The sequence below is a fragment of the Larimichthys crocea genome, chromosome XIV, assembly GCF_000972845.2.
Source record: "Larimichthys crocea isolate SSNF chromosome XIV, L_crocea_2.0, whole genome shotgun sequence".
Taxonomy (NCBI): domain Eukaryota; kingdom Metazoa; phylum Chordata; class Actinopteri; family Sciaenidae; genus Larimichthys; species Larimichthys crocea.
The window spans coordinates 2,250,269-2,272,017 of NC_040024.1; the positions used below are offsets into that span (position 1 = coordinate 2,250,269).

Consider the following 21,749-nt stretch of genomic DNA (forward strand, 5'->3'; position numbering starts at 1 on the left):
ATTCATCACTTAAGACAAGATCATCTGCTTTTCTTTGTTTTATATCAGTCATATTGAATCGCTTTGTGATTGTTGGACAAAATGAGCTTTAACAGCGGATCAGGATCATTGTAATTTTCCACTTTTTTTCCCCTCAAATAATCAAAAGAAATGTAAACAATTAACATAATGTAAATGACCGTGGCCACACATTAACCTGCCTCCTCAAAAGAAAGATGACAAGAAATAAGATGTAAATCCCTTTAATAAAACTCAATGAAACGCAGTGTAACAAAGGAAAAGAATCCAACATAGAGCAAGTAGATAACATTTACAACCACAAAAGAAAAAAAAAAAACCTGTACAACTCTAAATGCCTGGAGTCACTTCTATTCTTCCAAAGATTTCTTAATTAACCATTTTGTGATGACTGAGGGTAAACTCAGGGAGAGGGGTAAGGGAGGCATGTCATGTGATTTTATCTTTCGTTTTTATTTTTTTTGTTTTTCAAATACATGAGTGTAATCTCATACACAGATGTATGCTTCATCAACGTGGCTGCTGAAGTTATTTTAAACCCCACTGCTGCAGCACACAACAGGAGGAGGATGAGGTGGGCTGTGGCCAGGAGTGTTATTTGTACAAGATGTCGTAATGGCCAGGTCTATACAGGAGGAAGATGCGTGGGTCGCCTCCTTCAGGGAAGACGTGGTGATTGACTGTTCCTCCCTCTCCTCTATCCATGTACTCCACCAGGATGGATACGTCTAGGGCCTGGGCTAAGGCGATGATGTGAATGTGGTCACTTTCTTTAGACATTGGCTCTACCTCCTTTAAACAGAAAAAAAACAAGCATAGACATAAGCCTAGGTCTGTTTTCACAGTAGAACTTCAATGATTAGACTTTGAACATTGTGATCATGCATTTTTTTAATTCCAATTTACACAAGAATGGCCACCTGTGTACTGTTTTAAAAGGTCCAGTGTGTATGATTTAGAAGCATCTAGCGACCTAGTTGCTGATTGCAACTGCCTCATTTCACCTTCCTAGTGTAAAAGACAAACTATGGTAGCTGTGAAACACGTTAAAATAATGAAAGGTATCATCTAGAGCAGTGTTTCTCAATGTCCGTTCTGGGCTACTGTAGAATCGGTTCAATATGGTGGACACTGTGTATGACAACCTGCAACATCTGTAGGTTAAAGGCTCATTCTAAGGTAACAAAAATACCAGGACTCTGATTTTAAGGTAATTATTGAAAATGTATACACAAATGAAAATATAGTTTTGGATATTATATTCTATATTCTGTAAATAGCTAAATCTTACATAATGGACCTTTAAGCAACAAGCATGTTCTCTCTTTTGGAGCTGTACTATGAAACTCTTAAAGCAGATTTAACTGAGACTGTACACATTAAAGTCTATTTACAGGTCTTAAAGGTGGGGATGCATATTATACAGTGTAGTTGGGACTGAGGATTAAGAAGTCTGAAAATGAAAAAGAAAAAATCTGGGGGTGTGCAGTTGAAAAGTGAGGTTACCAGACATTCCAGTCTACTTGGAATGTGGGCAAAAGATCCGACTTGGCATTGACATTCGACTTGGAAAAGTGTCACAGAATGGTCATTCAAGTCAGAAGTCTAAACTCAGGACTACAAACTCGAAATATGCAGTGGACTGCATAATCTGACCCGATCTGTGGTCAAGTTGCATTGTGGGTACCGTAGGCGCCTGGTTTTGACAAGGATAACCAATGCATGGAATGAAAAGACATACTGCAGTGCGACATACTGACCTAACATTCGGAGACTGTCTTTAGTGTAAAATGGTTCTGAGACCCAGATGTGTTTCTCAGGAACTACAAACTCATTTTGAAAATGTTCATCAGTGTGAAAATGGAAAGAGAAAACCCACCTGCTGACAGAACTCCTTGACAGAGCGTCCCCCCTCTATGAAGTGCTGAAAGAAGCTATGCTCTCGCTGCAGGTAGCCTGAGGTGAGCAGCCGCAGGTACACGACCACGTAGTCTGACACATTCTGGTCGTTGAAGGAGCCCAGCACCTCCTGCAGGCTCGGCTGTTTCTCACACAGTTCGATCAGGTCCATGAACTTGGAGGAAAGTCGTTATTAACACCATTAGATTGATATATTAAAACGTGTCCAGATTGCCAACTTGCTATCCAACTGGACAAATGGAGTGTGCCCCCCTGCTCCAGCTGACCAAATACATCATGTACTTTGGCAGATGACCATTCAGGGTTGGCAGGGCAACAAGCAAACATAGTTCAAACAGACATCACACACTTAATCCAACAGCATGCAAGATATACTGCTGCGACACTGAAGACATTTTACAGCTCACATTTAGGATCAGAAAGTTACTTTACGCTGAACAAAACGGTATTCACATACCATGTCCTACTTTGGTAATATCTTCATTTAAGTTTGTCAGTTCATAAACAATAAATGTAGTTTTTTTTTCCCTTGTGCAGGAAACTTACAGTATTATGAAAGTCTTCAATGGTGAACTCAGTGAAGCCCTCATTAACCAGGTCCAGTTTACTTTTAGATGCAACTGCTTTGAACCTAAAGAGACAAAAAACATAACATGTTATTATTACAGCTGATATTTGAAACATAATGTAAAACAGTGGAAAGGCCGGACAAACTGAGAAAGAAGGAAACTTTTTAACTGCATGCATAATTGTACTGTTACTACAAGTGACGCATTTGTGTAAAACCATAAAAATAAAAATATCAAAGCAGCCTCGAGTACAGCCATAAGAAGACAAAACTGTGCCAAGATGGACTTAAATAGTACAAGACAGCAGGAGTGTGACTTGAGTCTAGAGACCAACAGCAACAAACAGTGACGCTCACTTCTGAAGCTCTTTGCTGTCATCCAGCAGGGACTCGAGATGTGCGAAGCCAAAGGCTCTGTAGAAACAGTTCCCATCTGGTCGCGTCTTACGAATGTACGAGTATTTTTTGTATAGGTCCTGCAACAAAACAAAATGGAATTAAACCATGCAGTAAAATCAAATCCAGACGCTGTATAGGAGTTCAGACAGTTTTGTTTTGTGGCTCTGGATAAAATGACACCCTGGACTCTGGAGGAAATGCACCCTGCTGTGGGTGCAGTAACCTGAGAGCAGGTGCTGTGGTTTGACTGACCTTGATCTTGAGCTGATAAACTGTGTCATCATCAGCGTACTCCCTCTGCAGCACCGACAGGTCCTGTCTGTCGGACACTAAAGGGTTACTGTTGGCTATCTAGATACCCAAACACAAGAAAAGATTTTAATTAGCACAGGCACTGAAAGAGACACAACTCAGCTGTGGGCTGTGACAGATTTAACTGTCTAAGAAATGACCTGAATCTAGTAACGTGACGATCCTGTTGTTCAGAATCAGAATAATGGGAAGTCATCTTAGGTGATGTTACCTGAAGAAATAAACATTTCCATCGCCAGTAAAACGGGATTGCTCACCTCCTGCTGGATTCTGTCCTGTTGAGCGATTATGGCCTCGTCATATGCGAGGCAGTTCACTCCTGTAAGACAAAGAGGACAAATTGACAAGGCTCCAGGATTAAACACTCCAAACAGAGACTACAGGCCGCTGTGATGGCAGAGCTTGTACAAGGTCAGTGACGGACACCTCAGTATAGTTTTACATCCTGTCTCTCGGGCTTCTCTCTGTAGCTCTAACAAGAACAGGACCTTTTGTTTCTGTGTTTTTGATGGTTTTATTTTGAGTGACACCCAGCCAGGCGAACCACGGGATTGTAGCCTACCTGGACGGAGGGTCTGGGTGGGCTGTGCTGCGGTATAGCTGATGGACTGTATAGTCGTTCAAGGGCACTGTTCCTGAATCTGGGCTGTGTGCATTTTCTCTGTGGATTGTGCGTCTTGATACTTTCACAGTAGTTACATAATTTGGCAAGCTTCTTTCTAAATGAACAAAAATGAAAATCTGACTTCCTGCCTTTAAACTTTTAAACATCTGCATTCCCCATAGTTGAAAGTCACATTGTAACAACACATCAAATGAGAAACGTTGCAGTGTTAGGACGTTGGAAGTTCACTGCTGCAAACACAGTAGTAATACCCTCTTACATAAAGGATATCATTACTTCAGCTAAGCATTATTCCAGCTGAATATTATGGGCTTAATCGTACAGAGGAACTAGTCTGCTGTGCCAGAGAAAGCATTGTTGCAGGAGGAACGTGCCCACTCACACACTGCAGCGTGTGTGTGCAGGTGTTATATGCAACTTTGCACTCTGAACAATGGAGATGGTTTATTTTGTGACACGATCCACGCACAATGCACCTGCACAACACTTGTCCGCGAGGAGAAACCACACGCTGCCGTGCGCGCGTCCACGTGAACGTGTGCGAAGTGTTTTTGTTGACACACGAGCCGCTCTGCAACGTTTAAAAAAATAAATAAAAAAAGAGGATCGCAGCGGTGTGTGTTAATATTTTGACAATAATACAAGCATGACACGAAGACAGCCGCGTTTACGCTTTCTGTTTTCAACACCTGCCCTCTCCGAGCACCATTGTCAGCAGTTAACACGATAACAAGTTAATCCACAACACCGGCTAACGTCAGTCAGCTACCACTCGGCTAGCTCGACCTGTGCGAAAACAAAACAAATTCTAGTCACGACGAATAACGTCGTTTTAGCAGCCAGAGGGGAAGTGTCACTTATTTTACATTAAGCCCAAGCTTTCAGTGTTCCCTCAAGTCAAACACGGTGGGACTGTCATTTACTGTCGCCCTGTCAGTAACTAAACAACCGTTTTTTCTTTGTGTAGCGGTGGTTAGCTCGCTCACGTTAGCTGTGGCCTCTCTCTCTCTCCCCCTCTCTCCTTCTCTCCCTCTCTCCCCCCTCGTCGCTGCATGTCAGCCGCCTCTCCTCACGGAGAGGGCAGCGGCTCAAACCCCGAGCGGACACTCGCACGGACGCGGGCTCCGCTTGAAACGAAAAAACGACCGCGTCGTTTCGTCGGATATTTCGCGTTGCGACTGTTTCTCTCACCCTCCATCTCTCCCTGTGATGATTCCTGCTGCTCCTCCGCCATCTTAGCTGTCGAGATCTGTTTCCTCCTTCTGCATGACCTCATTCATTACACACTTCCGGTCCGAGAGAAATTTGTTTACGTATTTATCTGTTATTTAATATCATTTATTTAAGTATTTTTTTAAACAACAACATAATAAGAATAATAAGAATAATAATAATAGTAATAATAATAATAATAATACATTTTATTTCATAGCCGCCTTTCTGTCACCCAAGGACACCTAACAATAAATGAGAGTAATAACAGAAACAAACAAAAAGATCCCTAAAAGTATATCAAATTACAAGAATACATTAAAAACAGGTTAAAATAGGACAATGCAATTGAATCAGTCAGATGGAAAAGGCGATTTTAAACAGGTGGGTTTTAAGTGCAGACTTGAATTGTGAGAGTGAGTTGATGTGGTTCCTAGTTGAGGCTGTGTACTCTACGTTCTCCACTAAATTGGTGCAGTTAAAGCAGGTGACCAGGGCCAATTAAAAAAAAACACACACAACAACAATGATAAGAATAGTGTTAATGTAATGCTGTTGTTGCTAGAGATATTCAACCCAGCTCACCTGATAACAAAATAGGATACATTAGAGGAACAGGTATATTCACAGGTCTCATTGCTCATATTGGCATATAATATTAAATTAGTATTTAATGCAGTCCTGCCTGGGTCTTTTAAATTAAAGGGGTTAAGTTTGGGTTTTTTGAAAGTGGCGCAGAAGTCATGGTAGATCACAATTTCCTCACCTCACCCTGGCCTTCCTCGCATGAAGGAGAAACAGCTGTGGTGACACAATTGAAAGGTCCCATCTAGAAGTTTGTATTTAGTTTGTCCATTATGGGCTACTGTAGAAACATGGTGTTTCAACATTCTCGTTCCCACTGTAGATATAAAACAATTTAGCAACAAAAACAAAAAGATTCTTGTTTTCAGGTGATTGTACGCATATTAAAACATGTCTGCCATATTCTGAAAATAGAGGCCCCTAAATCTTTCACACAGGACCTTTAAGTGTATTCTTACTGCTTTGCCTCACTGTTTAGGCATAGTCATAGTTCTATGCAATTGCTACAGTTGAGGCAATGGGAAAGGGACAAGGTAAAGCACTGAGAATATGCTCACAATAGCACACACACACAAGAAAATGCTTTTTTTTAAGTGGGCCTTCTTTATGTGGCTGAAATATTCTTTTTCCACTGACCCTGTCCACAGAAGGGCTTTGCTCTGCTTCCGTGCAGGGACTTCTGTCTGCTTCTCCAACGGAGAGCATGCCGACCGCTGTCTTCTGAAGGTAATGCACGATACTTCAGTGCCTCAAACAACCCCACTTAAAAAATCCTGAACTATCCTCCTAACCCCTGTAAAGAATTTCCACCTGAATCTCAACAGAATTTTCCTATCAAATCATAAATTATCAGAGCAAATCCCCAATATTTATGACCCAGACAATACTTTTTACCCAAAAGCTTGTGTTTTGGTGTACATTTAGAAAAAACATGCACATTTATTTCAACCCATCAATACAAGCTGATACCCATACAGAGCCCTCAAAATAAATCCAGTCATGTAACCAGGAAGATTATTTTCCAAAGTCGCAGTGGAGTCTTTCATAGTATTTCAGTTTGTAGGCTCATTCAGGTCCTTGCACTTTCCAGCAGTACACATCAGGGGGCACTGTCTGCAACAAATACAACCTACATTCAAACATAAGACCATTCAACTGCTCTTACCTGTTAGGCACCGGCAAATAATATGTGGAACACTGCCTTTGCCACAAGCTGTCCCAGCATTATTTAAATCAACATTTGTAATTCAAATGTCTTTTGTGTGTTGGAACAAAATCTGTCAAAAAACATTTACAGAAGGTATCAGAGAACAAGATGAAAATAATACTTCATATTTGCCAAAAAAGCAAATGTAATTTTATATTTTCCCTTTGGCACATTGCTTCCCACATCAGGGCTGTAACACATTCCAACAATACTAAGAACACATATAAACAAGGAGATGAAAATAACTAAATTAATAAATGATCCAGAGATAAAACAATACATGCCTGGTGTCGCTACGCCAAGATTAAAAATCTGTTAACAGTTTGTGTTAAATTCCTCTGGGACATCTACTTGTTTTGGATGATGGAAAAATCCAACAGGCAGAAGAAACAATGCACAGACACAGTATGCCCACAGACTTTCTGTCTATACTTTCTCTAGTGTAAGTGTCCAGATATGTTCACAAAAGTAACCATTTCAAGTTATATAGCAACATGTAATACAACAAAAACAAACAAAGAACAAAAACAGGTAAGAAACTAAAATATATATTACAAAACTTTGTCAGCTTTTCCAGCTTTTATCCACTGTCTATGTATGTGCATACATTAAGGTACACAAAATATATGTATCCTCGCAACATAGGAGCAACATATACTGTACTGATTAATTATCCACTGCTACTCCGTAGGTGGATGAATGTAGGTGTGGATGTGAGGTTAGTAGGGAAAAGGGAACATACGGGAACTATATAACAGATATTTGTTGGTATTGGTATATTGTTTTTTAAGAAGGTGAATCTTTTGTACACATTTACAGATTGCCAACTCACTATGTCTAAACATCACTAGTCATGTATGAAGTCTTTATCTGATACAAACTGTCGCATTGCTTCAGGCAAAGGCATGAGGACAGAAAGACAATATGGAGGTATGCATGTTGCAGGTGTGGCCAAACTGGAACTAGCCCATGGTTTGAATCAGATCCCAAACCATGTTGTGTAAGAGAACTTAACACAGGCGTAGTTACTGATACACCGAATACCACTAAAGCAAAATTTTTAGTAGAGATGTGTTGCAATCTACCTTTCTGATATACCAACATTCCTACATCTTCCTCTTCCTCCTGTGCATTTCCTGATTTCCCACTGTACATGTTCTTGAGTGCTTTCAACATCCCCCCCACAAAAGGTATGTCAACTGCATTTGCGAAAGATGAGCAAGGAATATCGTCTGCAATTTAACACTGTAGTATCTGCACTGGAAATATTGCGACATTGTCTTTTGTTTGTGTCTGTAATCCAGGGGAATACACAACACACATCACCAAACATCAGGCAGAGTAGTGTCCAGTAGATGTTTTGGAGTAGATTCTGTTGACTTTGTTCTATTGCACCATGTTCCCACACAATAAAGAAGATGCAACGTTAAAGTCAAGGTGTAGATTTTTGATTATTGACCAAAACAAATGCTTTTCTAGGTTGTGGCCAAACCTCCGGTGTGTCCACATTTGAACCACCTCCAAGACCAGAGCTGGCTGGCCTTGTAGTTTCATGTTATTTTCCAGCTGCCACCTAGACTATCTGGGCCTTGTGGATCAGTGAGGCATGTGGACTGACCACAGTGGGGCTTGGTCTGGGTTTTGGTCTGAGTGTGCCATTAGTCTGTTGATAGCGTCGTGCACTGTGAGCCTCGGACACCTGGGAGTTAGTCTCGCTGTCTTGGTCGTCAGGATGCTCCTGGCTGGCAGGACCCCCTAGACCTTCATCCACTTCATCCTCATCATCTGTTACTGCTGGGTAGTTGCAGCTTATAGTAGGGTGCTGATGATTCTTAGTGACACTTTCTGGCCGTGATCCACCATCTGCTGGGGTAATGGCACTGCCGTTTAGCTGTCTTACAATCTCAGTGGACTGTACCATTGGGAATGGAGTGAGAGGAGGGTGGAAACGAGTTTCCTGCTGCAAAGACACAAAGCCGACAGACTTCTCAGCATCATCATGATGTCATGGTAATGAAGTGGGTGCGATGCATTCCATTATTTGGTGAAATCAGGCTTTGACTTGCCCAGAATTACACCAAGACACACTCACCAAACATATACTGCTGTTTCTCACATATGTCTCCACTCTTAGTCGGTTCTCCTCGTCTCTATCCAGTAGCCTGTCTCTTCCCCTTCGTGAGTTGTTGTGCAGCACTGGTCTGCCCAGGTAGTCATATGCTCCCACTCCTCCTCCACGCCCACCTGAGATAGTAGATCGGCTATCACGGCAGTGAGCCTGATCCTGTCAGAACAGGAAAAGATGCTGATCAATATTCACACATACTCTGATTAGGTGCACAGATTGTAAGGTCTTTTCCAGCATTAATTCAAACTGAAGTAACTTAAGTGATAGAGCAGCATTTATTTAAAGGTCCAGTACAATAATTCTTATTTTTAGGTGATTACACACAACATACGTACGAATATTATACTCCATTTCTGTCAATATACCCTCCTAAATATTACACACTGGAACATTAAAGTAGGCCAAGTCATAGTAAGATAACTTCAATTCATGAAATAAACCACCTTTTTGGAAAATATGCTCATTTTCTTACAGAGCGATGATGAGATTGATACCACTCTTGAATATGCAGGTTAAATATAAAGCTACAGTCAGCACATGGTTAGCTTAGCTTAGCATCAAGACTGAAAACAAAAGGAAGCAGCTAGCCTGGCTCTGCCCAAAGGTAACGAAATCTACCTAGCAGCAATGATATTAACCACACCTGGTTTGTGTAATTAATAAAAGAAATAAAAGTATTGCATGTTCCTGTTTTAGTGCCGGATTTCTTGGCAATATTCTGATCTGACTCAGCAAGAAAGCAAATAAATGTATTTCCCATGTATTGCTTTAATCTATTAATTTACACTGGAAGTAAATAAACTTGTATTGCTTTAATTTATTTTAAGAAACACAAGATATTAAAAAGTGGCATAACTGCTGCTGCTAGTGGCTGTTTTAAAAGTATTATCTCTTGCCAAAAATCACAAGGGCCAATGTAAAATTACATTTAATTTCCTATAAAGGAAATCAAATTTCAGAACAAGATTATGATAATACTTTCCTTTAGGCTTTTTTTTAATAGAAAGAACTATGTAGTTTGCTAATTATCATAAGAAATATATTTGTGTACTTTAGTAATAAGCTACACGTTCAATTAATTGATTCTGAGTCATTGTTAAGGTATGTTAAAGGGTATTTGAGTCAGTGCAGAGCAGGTCAATTAAACATACAAAAATCTGAATTTTGTCTGCAACATATACATCAACATATATGAAAAATAAAGTGTCCACATGAGAAGTAATAATATTATTATTCCACTCTTATGTTTGTTTGTTAGTTAGTGCTGGTAAGTGGATTTTGTTACCTTTAGACAGAAGCAGAAAAGCTGTCTACCCCTGTTTCTAGTCTTTATGCTAAACTAATTGGCTGTGTGATCTAGCTTCATATCATAAGAAAATGAGCACATTTCCCAAAATGTAAACTATTCCTTTAAGCACCACTGAGGAGAGGAATTACCAAGCCATACTGTAGAAACAAAAGGTCCCAAGAAAAAGGTCTTGACCACCATAATATGTTATTATTAATGTATATGATGCACTACATTCAGGATTTGAAATGTTGGAGCTCAGAACTTAGCCGCCCGGCATCTGGAAAGTAAAGCCTCAGTCCCCGGCCCTGGCCCTGCATGCAGATTTATACAGATATGTAGACTGACCCCGAGGGAAGACAGGCTGGTCCTTATGGTCCCCTCCACCCTCAGAGGGATGCTTTCCTCTGTCTGCAATGAAAAGAAACAGAGGACTGGGTTAGATGTGGGACACACTCAAACTTTCTAACCCTAAAAAAAGTCTGTGCATTTAACATCACACCCTTTCAAAACTCTCACTTGTTTAAAGTAGGGCAAGCAATGACAGATGGCAGACAAGGAAGTAACGTTTGACTGCCACAACTATCTGACACTATCAGAGCACCATATTAGGTATTCACCACAGTAAAATGTCTAAATAAGAAGCGGAATAAAGGAGAAACACATGGGACTAGCAACCTACTGACTTTGATCAGTTGTGTCAAAGTCTCACAGCTTGAATCGGGTCGTACAGACAGAGGAGAAAAAATAAGATGATGCTACTGCTGGAGTATGCTCGATGTGAAAAGAATAATTCAGTAATAGTACCGCTCCTCTGGCATCTGTGCTGACAGAGTTCACTCTCCTGAAAGAAGCTTGCCTGGAGAGAGTGTTGATTTCCTCCCTGAGAAACGAGACAGAGAGAAAAAAGAAGATATGATATTTAAATAAATGCTGTGTATTTATGTGAGCGCTTTAAGTTTTTATGTAGATCATGCTGCATATTTTTCATTCAGCTTAGTTCATTTTTACACTTTTCCCTTGTCTAATTGTACTTAACGTGTTCTTAAATTGTTACTGTAACATGCTTAATAGCCATATTTTGTTCCATTCTTAGTATTTTTTCTTAGCTCAGTCTGCCCTGCGGAGATCATTACAGTTCCATATCATCTTATCTCATCTTAATGAATGTGTTATCTCAACATACTTCCGCTCAGTCAGCTCCCTCTCCAGTTTCTTGTTCTTGCGTTTGTGGTGGCAAGTGACGGTGATGATGATAATGAGCATCAAGATCAGCAGGCCGCCAGCCACGCCCCCGACGATGATCATCAGCATGTTTTCCATCTGTGTGCTCTGTCCAGGAGTTTCTGCGAAGCAGAGAGTCGGCGGTTAGTTGGATGTGTTTATTCTTCACAGGATATATTATAGCGACAATTCTTAGTACGTGATGTTGACAAGTGCTGTCATCTACCTTTCACAGTAATCTCCACCTCCGCCTTTCCTACTCCCACGTCATTCTTCGCCACACATTGGTAGGTGCCTCCGTCTGACAAGCTTAGGGGTCGCCCAAAAGTTAGTGTTCCATTAGGGTGGGGGATCACACCCTCTGGTAACTCTCCACCCATTCTGCAAACAGAACAAAACAAGTTACATTAGACCTCTTACTATGTGAAGTTTTTGTACCATATTTCAAAGAGTATCTTAAACCTCGACTGTGAGCAAAATTATTGGTGTGGGTTGAACGTTATATGTTGCTATTTTATGAAGCAAGGCCCTGTCCAGTGTTATCAGTACTTTCTTTGGAGCCTTTCCTTGAGAAGAAAAATTCTCATGAGTAATACGACACTTCCGATTGGTGCAATGCATTTAGCAATTCTTGACTTCTTGAATTTTTTTCTTTACATGACACATTGACACATTTTCACACTTTACTGTACAGTAATGTAGTTCTGTGTTCTGTTAATATTCAGAAAAAAGCCAAGTGGGTAGTGACAAACGACATGCTCTCTAACGTTCTCTCCAGACTGACTTGAAACACATGACACATTTCCCTTTTCTTAACTTTTTGGAGGTTGTAGGATTAAGTGAGAGTGTGTAGCAGACATAACCAACATTTAACTAATGTCCCTCAGTTGTTTGGAACCACCACACGCTGTAGTTCCCAGCAGTGTGACTCAGGGGGAAAATGTTTTTACAATGAGCAACACTGAGCCCGGGGTGTTGCCTCAGTGTTGTTGTTTTGAGCATATTCGATTTAATCCGATTGAGCAGACTTGACCTTAATGTTTACCTGTTGCAGAGAACATTATCAACCCACAGAAATACCAAGCGTATTTATTATTACATGAACTTATGCACTGAAACCAACTCGGGTTTCTATTTAGGCCACACTGGCCTCCATATGTTGCACAGCACACAGTATACTTTTTATTCGCAGCAGCGAAGTGGAACTGTCTGTTTTGTATAAGCAGTAGACACACCTTCATGATAACATCTCACACAGATCTACATGCTCTGCTTCCTCTTTCTCCTCTCCACCCCCCTCGGCTTACCCCAATCCCTCCGTCTACCCGTTCCCACTATCTCACATCTCTCCTTATTGGGACTGCTCATCCCTTTCCCTTTTTTTTTTCTCATCCCCCTCTTCCTCCCTCCTTCGTGTGAAACTGTCTCATCTGTCTGCACTCTGCACAAGCCGCAACACGACACTGTGACACCAGCTATTACTTCACCTGCCGCCTTTTATTGACAAAGACAACAGGTTTGCCCGCTGCTGCAGCCACTGTGCATTTGCATGTTTGTGTGTGTGTGTTCATGTGAAATGCGTGCGTAAGTAAGGAGAGGTTGATTGTAACTAGAGATTTTGAGTGGTGATTTTGTTTTGTGCGTGCGTGGGTGTATACATGGTCGTGAGTGTGTATGCTGGCGTGTGTCTAGTAAGCCCTGCTCACAAAAACCCATTTCCCAAGGTGTGTTCCTGTGACTAACAGAAACTAATATGTACATCATCATCTGGCAAAAACAACTGAAATCAGAAGAAACCTCATCAAACATTTGACTTAATTTGACTTAATTTGACTCAAAGTACCTACACTCCATCTGTTAGTAAAGAATTTCTCCCTTGGGGCCTAACTGTCACTTCCAATAATTTGACTAGAGCCATTCCTTATCCAGTCACTTTTCACAGTGCACGAAACTAAGCTGTCCGCCACACCCTGAGAATATCTTAACGCTCTAAAGAAAATGGCTTAAAAGTGACATGGGGGTACTCGGGCAGGAGTAATGTAACGTATTCGAGTCAAACCCATCATCTGGGATTAAAGCTGGGCAGTAATGTGCCATGTTTGAAACGACACACAACATTTGATTTTGCTTCCATTAAGGCAGCAGAATCAGGAGGTGACAATGCAAGGACTTGTTTGGTTAAGTCATGTGGAAAAGGGTGGAGTTCCACCCCCGCTACACTGTTAAAATGGATTATGGAGTATGAATGTGAACAGGCTACACTAAAAAGTAGCTGTGACTCAATATAACTTGAGAAGTTTGAGTTTGATAGTTTCAAGTTGAATGTTTGGGACATCAGTATATGACTGGGCTAACAATAACGTGCTCGTGGCCGGCCGGCTACCACAACAAAGAGGAGAGAAGCTCAGATAACAACATGTGATAAGGGAGTGTGGCTTGTTTATTTGCTCCGGACACTGTTACTCCTTGAATTCTTCACATAGCAAATAGTTTGTTTTCTGCTATGGTAACGACTTTAAATATGGCATGAAATTCATGTTTCCTGTCAGAGGTGAAATGCTTTGTGTTTATCCCTGGGGATTAACAAACAGATTCAGAGCATTTTCTTCCATGTTGAGTGTTTGCATAGCCGCATAGCATTGTTTATTTCTTCGCTACTATCTGTGGGCACTTAATACAGACCATGAAACAGAGACTCAGTCATAAAACCATTGCTCCATAATGATACTTGTTTGCGATCTGAAGTCACAAGGCTTCATCTCATGGCTACACGAAGGATGACCCGAGTGCAACCTCACTGAACTTTCCATTTGCACTCTTGACTGGTGAAATCATAGCAAAGTAATTAGTTTAACTACCCTCAAAGTTACGAGAAAAGTAACAGTGACCAGACACATCAGACAGTTAGTCACACAGTACCAGACAGCCGGAGAGGGAGGTGGATCCGACTGTACCTGATCCAGGTGAAACTCTGTGGTTTGGGGTTTCCTCCACTCACGCACCTCAGGGCAGCATTCTCCAAACCTACAAACCAGTCTCCATTGTGGCTGGATACCTCTGCATGTGGAGGGTCTGGGAGGAAGAACAATAATCTAAAAAGTTTTGTTCAGATCATGCAAGTCAGGCAAAACAGTGGCAGTAAACACAAGAATGGAATAACCAGGATCAAGTGTGGCTAAGGCTGCATATTCAGGCTGTTAGCTGGTCAGTGACAAAGTTCAGCGAATGCAACATTTTCAAATACTGTAAGACATGTTTCTCAATTTAAGATGGTAAACATGTATGAGTGAGTAATACAGAGAGTAGTGTGGGAAAGCGATCAAGTCTCTTCCTGCTTTAAAACGATGCTGACAGCGATAACAAACAGGAAGTAAAGTCAACAGTTTTTTTACATGTTTGCTTGTTATTTGCATGTTTTGAATGTGTACATATTTTGTATGTTCATCATGTAACACCTCTGCCTCTGTAAAATTCTGATGAATACTCACAGTGCACCACCAGGTTGTTTGTGATCCTGCGCGGGGCCTTTAAAGTCGGATGCCACACCAGACAGTCCAGCTTCTTGCCATTCATGCCCCTCAGGGGGTGCAGGGAGTAGTGCGAGGAGACTGCCCCGTTGTCGGAGGAGCGATTGATGGACTGGCCATTCAGGTCGGTGTCCCAGGAGAGGCGGGGAGGTGGCCGGGCCACAGAGCGGCAGGAAGCGGCCTGCCGGTAGGATTGTCCCTCCACCAGAATAACGGGGTCAAGGGAGGAAATAGGAATAGCTGGAGGGGGAATCATTTCAATCTTTGATCAGTGAAGATAATGATGATAAGCAAACACACCAAGCAGGTAGTGCTGAATGCACACGTAGGCCCTGTGGACATTTTCTCTCAATCAGCTTCCTACGAAGAGTGACTGCTCTGACATGAACACGCAGTTTTTAGCAAAACTCTTCCGATTGTTTCAAATGAATGATTTCCTAATTTGTATTTTTGCTATTTTCAGTGGTTTGGAGTGGGAGTGTCTCAGTTGGAAAAATGTGTCACACATTTCCATGCTTTAATCACAGTTGAGCACTGTTTGAGTCAGAATCTGATGATTGTTGCGAAATCATTTCCTTTGCTACCAGGCCGCTCTTACTCGATTTTAATCATGTACACAGTCCTGATCAAGCAGTGGTAAAAACTGATAGTTAATAGATTTTCCAGAACTTATCGTTTGTTGCCTATTCTGTCATAAATACTGAATGTTATAAAGAATTATTGAAGGTTTAAAAGTTTTTAAGGCCTTAAAACTACTTAAACAACTTAAATTAAATAAACTAGCCAGCTAACACTTTATTCATTAAATTATTCAGTAGTTTCCATACTATAGTATGCTGTTAACATTAGTAGTCACAACTGTAAACAGCAGTTTTGGTTTAAGTGCTGACAATGGCACTATTTTGTTACATAGTTACATATTTCCTCTACTCAATAGTCAGATTCTGGTCCAAATCTGAATCAAGATGCAGTTTAATCTGGACCCGTAACAATGTTTTAATGCTAATCTAACACTGTTTCAGTGGTATATAACACAAATGTTAGAAAGTCTAATAAAATGTGAAATGAAAATCTAATAAAGAGCTATCATTATTGTACCAACTAATCCTTGGAAAACTACATTTTGTATTACTACATTTTGTATTACTACATTATTAGTCAGATAAAAAAACAACTCATTATGTCATGAGACTCAAGTTCTACATCATGTTTACAGTCATATCAATGCCGCTTGTGAATGGAAAAACTATTTACTATCAAGTCACGATCAGCTCCAAATATTGTGTGACACATTTGTAATGTTTTATTCTTCTGCCATATGAGGAAAGAGGAACTCACTCCACACGATGACGGACATCTCTCTGTCAAAGTTGCCTGAGGGGAAGGTGCTGATGTGACAGATGTATTTTCCCTCATCAGAGACCTCTGTGCTCATGATAACCAGAGACGAGTCCACTGTGGGGTCGCTGCTTTTAAAACGCACACGTCGAGACCACGTCCCAAACGCTGCAGACAGAGAGAGGCAGAAAACGATGGAGAAGAGACAGAGTAAGGAAGGGAGAGAGATGTAGAAGGAGTTATTAAAGGACTGTGTGAGTAAGGGTGTGATAACAGACCTCAGGGTTTCTTATGTCACTTTCTGTTCCATATATGTCTGCACCTTTGAAATTACATTCACATTCTTGGTGTTTAACACACTGAAAAACTGAAAATCAACTGTAGTAACTACGTGTACAGCTGAATATTTATACACATATTAGAGTGAGTGGTATGACAAGGAGAACTTTCTCACAGTGAGAAAAGGGGAAGTTCTATATGAAGAAACCTTTTTTTTTTAGCATTTGGTAAAGAACGCAAAGTGTCCACAGCTTGAGCAAAAACACTGACCTGTCTGTCCATTCGTATGGTGTGCAGTGATGATCTGGTCCTTGTTGCCATCAGGTTTCTCCTTATACCAGGTGACCTGCACCACCACATTGTCTCCAGTTGGCTTGTAATGACAGAGCAGGACAGTCTCCTCTTCTGCCAAGGAGTGTATGGGATCATTCGTAGGGAGATTCACAAAGTCTCCTTGTATCACTGTAACTAAAAGAGAAGGGCAGTGTTCAAAAACTAAAAGAGATATATATACAATGAGAATGACACCACACCTGACATCAGTCCTTCCAGAGATCATGCAATTGGCTGGCTAAATGTTGAATTAAGTTTCAGTCACCAGCTTCAGGCCTGTTGCTCTGAGCTGACAGTGATCCTTGACCTACAACCTTAACCTGCACAATAACAATAGCTCTAGGACAGTGGTTCTTAACCTGGGTTCGATCGAACCCTAGGGGTTCGGTGAGTCGGTCTCAGGGGTTCGGTGGAGCCTCCGCCCTGGAATTTTTTATACCATTTGTTACAACATATCTTTGTGAGCAATCGTTTTCGAGGATGCTGGACATAAAAACTAAGAAAAGGAACAGACTTTGCTGTGAAAATGACATGAGACTGGCACTTGCCAAGGTGAAGCCACGCATATCTGAACTGGTCTCTCAAAGGCAACAGCAGAAGTCACACTGAGGTTGTTGTGAAGTTGTTGTGAGTTCATGCCCTGTGTTGGTTTTGTTATTTGAACAAGGTGATGTTAATGCACGGTTCATTTTGTGCACCAGTAAAAAAATCATATTTTATTTTTTTTCTAAAGAAGGGTTCGGTGAATGAGCATATGAAACTGGTGGGGTTCGGTACCTCCAACAAGGTTAAGAACCACTGGTCTAGGAGAAAGAGCAGGTGAGGGAATGATCTCGTTTGATAATTTACACATGTTTTTAGCCAAAGAAAACAGCTCGTCTTGCTTATTTGCTCACTTACAAAGAGAGTAGCCATAAAGGAAGAAGCTAATATGACAAAGCAATGTGCACTTTGAAGAATGTGGTCTAGCCTTAATAGTTTGTCTTTGTTGACTTTTCAAGTTGAAACTATAACCACAAGCTACTCGTCTATTGCTGTCTAGTGTGAATAAAAAAACAAGTCACATCATTTTGATCCAAGCTTTGTATTATTTGTCAGGTTAGCTAACATGTGCTCAGAATAATCTGTAATTATATATTTCCCAACAGTGTGATTAAGATAAACTGCCGTGTCTTCCTGTAAACTCACTGGGCGGTTGTTTTCACACATATTGCATTTAAATAACACACACAGGCTTGAAGCTGAAGTAATGACAATGTGACAAGCAGCTAAAATTATCAATATTGTGCCTCACAATACTTTAAATGAAAAGTTTGATATTTGGGTATCACTTATTTAACTTCTTAAGTTTAAGTTGCAAAGATCAACACCACTCCAGCCAATTAGCTTAGCTAATGCAGCTAATGCAAAGGCTGAAAACAGCCAGCTGGCTTGATCAGAAGAAAACAAATTTCATCTTCCACAACCACTAAATCTTTCTATTTGATCGAGTGTATTGATATAGCATCCTTTGGTTAATTCATAAAATAAGATAAAAGTATGAAGTTGTTGTTTTACAGGGGCTATGTGACAGACTGGGTGCAGAGAGTCAGGCCAGCTGCTTCCAAGCTTAATGCTAAGCTAACTAGCTGCTAGCTGTGTTGTCATATGAAACAAACATATACAAGTGGGGTATCATTCTTCTCGTCTAACTCTCGGCATTAAAGCAAACGAATTAACTTGTGTCAAACTGTTCCTTTAATAAAGTGTTTCTTATTGTTTGTGACTGGACCAAAGTTTCAGCAGTATTGTGAAAATATCACGTACGAGTCATGTACAAAAAAAAAACCCATTTCATTTCAAGACAAGAGAAGTACAGACGGGGGTTAAAGAGTCCACACAGAGTGAAGACAGAAAATAGGGAGGAGAGAGAAAACAGACAGAGTACCAGTGAAGATATGTTGTTTAACTAGTTGCTCGGGATAAACTCTGAAAGCAAATATACAGAGGGTTACCTCAGTGTCTGGACAAAGCGAGACATTCAACACGGCCTCAGGAAGCATTCGTAACATAAAACGCAATAAACACACATGTTGTATTGTTTGTGTCACACTGTCATGCTGCAACCTTGTAGACCACAAAACACCAGCACGAATCTCTTGTTTTTCTTCTTTTCGCTCTGTCTGCCTCTCTGTTTGCGGATCAAATTAGCTGTCTCTGTTTGATGTCTACAAAGTACAACATGTCACTTTAGGTTCTGCTGTCCTCCAGCAGTCACACACACATTTAGGAGATACAATCACAAGATGCAGACCCGGGTTAAATTCCTCTTAATTCAAACAAATGTAACGTTTGCCTATTCAGCCTAAAAGTTTGAACAGGTGATTAATCGTCACAACATGTTATTATATTGCTGCTCTTGGCATCAGGCTCATGTTGCTGATGATTGAGTTACTGCCAGAAGGAGTTTCCTGATGGCGATGACCCTGTTGAGACGGAAAACTGTTTGTGCAGTGAATTAATTGCAGCAAATGGATCAGGCTACTCCCAAACACTATTGATATATCAATTCACAACATGACATACCGTGTTTTATCTAAGCTGAAATACAATATGGCTGGCCTCTCACTAGTTGCCCCTAAAATAGCCTAATCAGTAATAAATATGTTGTGCAATCTATGCCAGATCACTGTTCACAATGTTTTCTAGTGTGCTGTAGTTGTAACTTGTTTTTACTGATAAGTCACAGTATCTGTTTTCACACCCCATCTACGTTTTCAGTTTCATTTCTTTATGATCAAGTTTTGACTTGTTGATATAGTGAATTTACTTAAAAGCGTCAAAATACTCCAAGTGGCCTTTCACTTGCAAGTATTTCTGGCAGAATTGAACAAGAACAATGAGAACATTTCTTTGAGCTAAACATTTGCATGCTGTTTAGTAGGCGTAATTTTAAGCACGTCCATCTTAGTTTAGCGGAGGCCTACGGTTGTTCAGCACGATTGTGAAATCTCATGGTGGTGCTTGAGAAAACATCAGGGGAAGTTATTCGAATTCATCCTCTGGGGACCATGAATATCTATACAACAACACCAGAGCTATGCCGCCACCATAGCTAGTAAAAGTAGAAAGTCAAGTTAAAGGGCCACAACATGAATGAGCACGGTAATTTTCTGTAGTACCTAATGCATTAATAATACTGACATGCAATAGATCTTTATTATGACTGTTAATCCACAGATTTCTGTGGAAATATTTCCAAACAGCTGACGTTTGCAGTCATGCAAAGACGGTAGCTTTGCATGGGAGCATGAGTTCACAGTCTCGGTGCTCGTGGGTGCTTACAGGTGTTGATTCATTAACTGATGTGGGAATCTGTTCAGATATGTCAGTGGGTAGGATGTGATTCACGCTTTTACCATCAGACGTGATGAGTGTACCCTGCAGACAGGTGTGTTTTTCCATGAGTGTGTATGTGTTTGTTACCCTGTGGTTTAAGCCTACTGTGGAATCTGCCTGTGCTGCATTACTGGCATAACGCTCATATCATATCATGCCTTTCTCTGAATAGGACTGAAAAGGTTGTATACCACTCTTATTATTTCTTGTTGTGCGACAGTGTGTAAGTGTTTGTATTTTGGAAGATATGTCCATGAATTCACCTGTAACAGACTGATCACACCAGTTAATGCATGATGATACATTGTGTTATACTCTGTAATAGTACAATATAAAGGGCTTTTTGAGACTTTCACATGTATACACACGTTTGTGTTTAAGCAACACACACACATGCACACACACAAGGAGGATCCTATGCAGTTCCTCTGAATCAGACAGGAGTTGAATTGATCAACAGCAACCAGTTTTTCCTGAAATATCAGACAGCGCCACAAGTGTTTTCTTGAACTGCACTGCTCCGGCAGAGTCTATCCCATCCCAGAGAAAAAACTGTCTACCTTCCCAGAGTGTGAAGAACTCTGCTTATGAATATGTATGAGATACTGTAGGCCAGCTATTGGTCAGTTTTCATAATCAAGAAATCTAAAGCTCACCCATACAGAGGTATTTTCTTCTTTATACAACATTTTAAATCCCCAGTTGATCTTCCAAACATTACCACACACATTCAGTCTGTTGCAATGGGAGGTCTACAAGGAATATTTGAGATACACATGATAATAGTCCACAGTAAGGTCACCACATACTGAGTGTTGAATAAAAACAGCTGATCTGTAGGAAGGTCTATCTAACATTAGGCAATATGAAGACAGAGACACACTGTAAAGTCTTAATGCCATAGATTTTACAGACCCCACTTAAAGTCTTCTTACCAAATATCCAGAGGACACAGAGACACAGAGAGAGTGTGTTCAGCAGAGATGTCATTCTCCTCGGCAGTTATTGTTAACTGTGCACAAGTTGGGACGATTTCACCGCTGGAATAAAGCTCATCAGGATCCTAAATGACAGTCATGCATGAAGAACTGAGGTGGATTCATGCCTCATGCTGCCGGATCATCCTTAGTGTTTTTTTCTCCAGGAAAAGATCCCTTTAGAAGTTGTATAAACCCAGTCCTTGTGAAAAATGTAAATCCTCTCAGTTTGGTTAGGTGTTGGTTTGTCAAGCACACGCCATCATGTTTGCCCTTTAGAAAGAAAAAGAAGGTGCAGCTTTACCTGTTTGGGATACACCTGTTTTTGCTACACCTCTCTGTCTGTCTGTCTCTCTGTCTCTCTCTCTCTCTCTTTCATACACACACCTACCCACAAACGCACGCACACACACGCTGACACACACATTCGC

At 40.7% G+C, this 21,749-nt stretch overlaps 2 protein-coding genes across 2 annotated transcripts; both read right to left on the minus strand.

The window, feature by feature from the left end:
• Positions 1-226: 226 nt before the first annotated feature.
• Positions 227-5,133, minus strand: otub1b (OTU deubiquitinase, ubiquitin aldehyde binding 1b). Its single transcript, XM_010737282.3, has 7 exons — positions 5,034-5,133; positions 3,475-3,536; positions 3,158-3,256; positions 2,864-2,982; positions 2,485-2,569; positions 1,898-2,092; positions 227-810 (listed from the first exon to the last, which is right to left on the minus strand). Exons 1-7 carry the CDS (start codon positions 5,116-5,118, stop codon positions 613-615), a joined length of 843 nt encoding a protein of 280 aa, XP_010735584.2. The 5' UTR covers positions 5,119-5,133; the 3' UTR covers positions 227-612.
• A 1,193-nt stretch (positions 5,134-6,326) lies between these two features.
• Positions 6,327-21,678, minus strand: nectin4a (nectin cell adhesion molecule 4a). Its single transcript, XM_019273448.2, has 11 exons — positions 21,277-21,678; positions 16,901-17,098; positions 16,352-16,519; positions 14,975-15,253; positions 14,441-14,558; positions 11,713-11,867; positions 11,449-11,608; positions 11,070-11,145; positions 10,611-10,673; positions 8,939-9,130; positions 6,327-8,806 (listed from the first exon to the last, which is right to left on the minus strand). The coding sequence occupies exons 1-11, from the start codon at positions 21,329-21,331 to the stop codon at positions 8,420-8,422; spliced, it is 1,851 nt and encodes a 616-aa protein (XP_019128993.1). The 5' UTR covers positions 21,332-21,678; the 3' UTR covers positions 6,327-8,419.
• Positions 21,679-21,749: the final 71 nt, after the last annotated feature.

Excerpts from the sequence above, each read along its gene's own strand:
- otub1b (XM_010737282.3), bottom strand. The coding sequence starts at position 5,118 with ATGAGGTCATGCAGAAGGAGGAAACAGATCTCGACAGCTAAGATGGCG. Across the intron at positions 3,537-5,033 it reads ATCACAGGGAGAGATGGAGG|GAGTGAACTGCCTCGCATAT; the intron begins GTGAGAGAAACA and ends TTTGTCTTACAG. Across the intron at positions 2,093-2,484 it reads TTGAAGACTTTCATAATACT|TTCATGGACCTGATCGAACT; the intron begins GTAAGTTTCCTG and ends CTTTCCTCCAAG.
- nectin4a (XM_019273448.2), bottom strand. The coding sequence starts at position 21,331 with ATGACATCTCTGCTGAACACACTCTCTCTGTGTCTCTGTGTCCTCTGG. Across the intron at positions 17,099-21,276 it reads CTGTGTCCTCTGGATATTTG|TTACAGTGATACAAGGAGAC; the intron begins GTAAGAAGACTT and ends CTTCTCTTTTAG. Across the intron at positions 8,807-8,938 it reads GAAACAGCAGTATATGTTTG|CAGGAAACTCGTTTCCACCC; the intron begins GTGAGTGTGTCT and ends GTGTCTTTGCAG.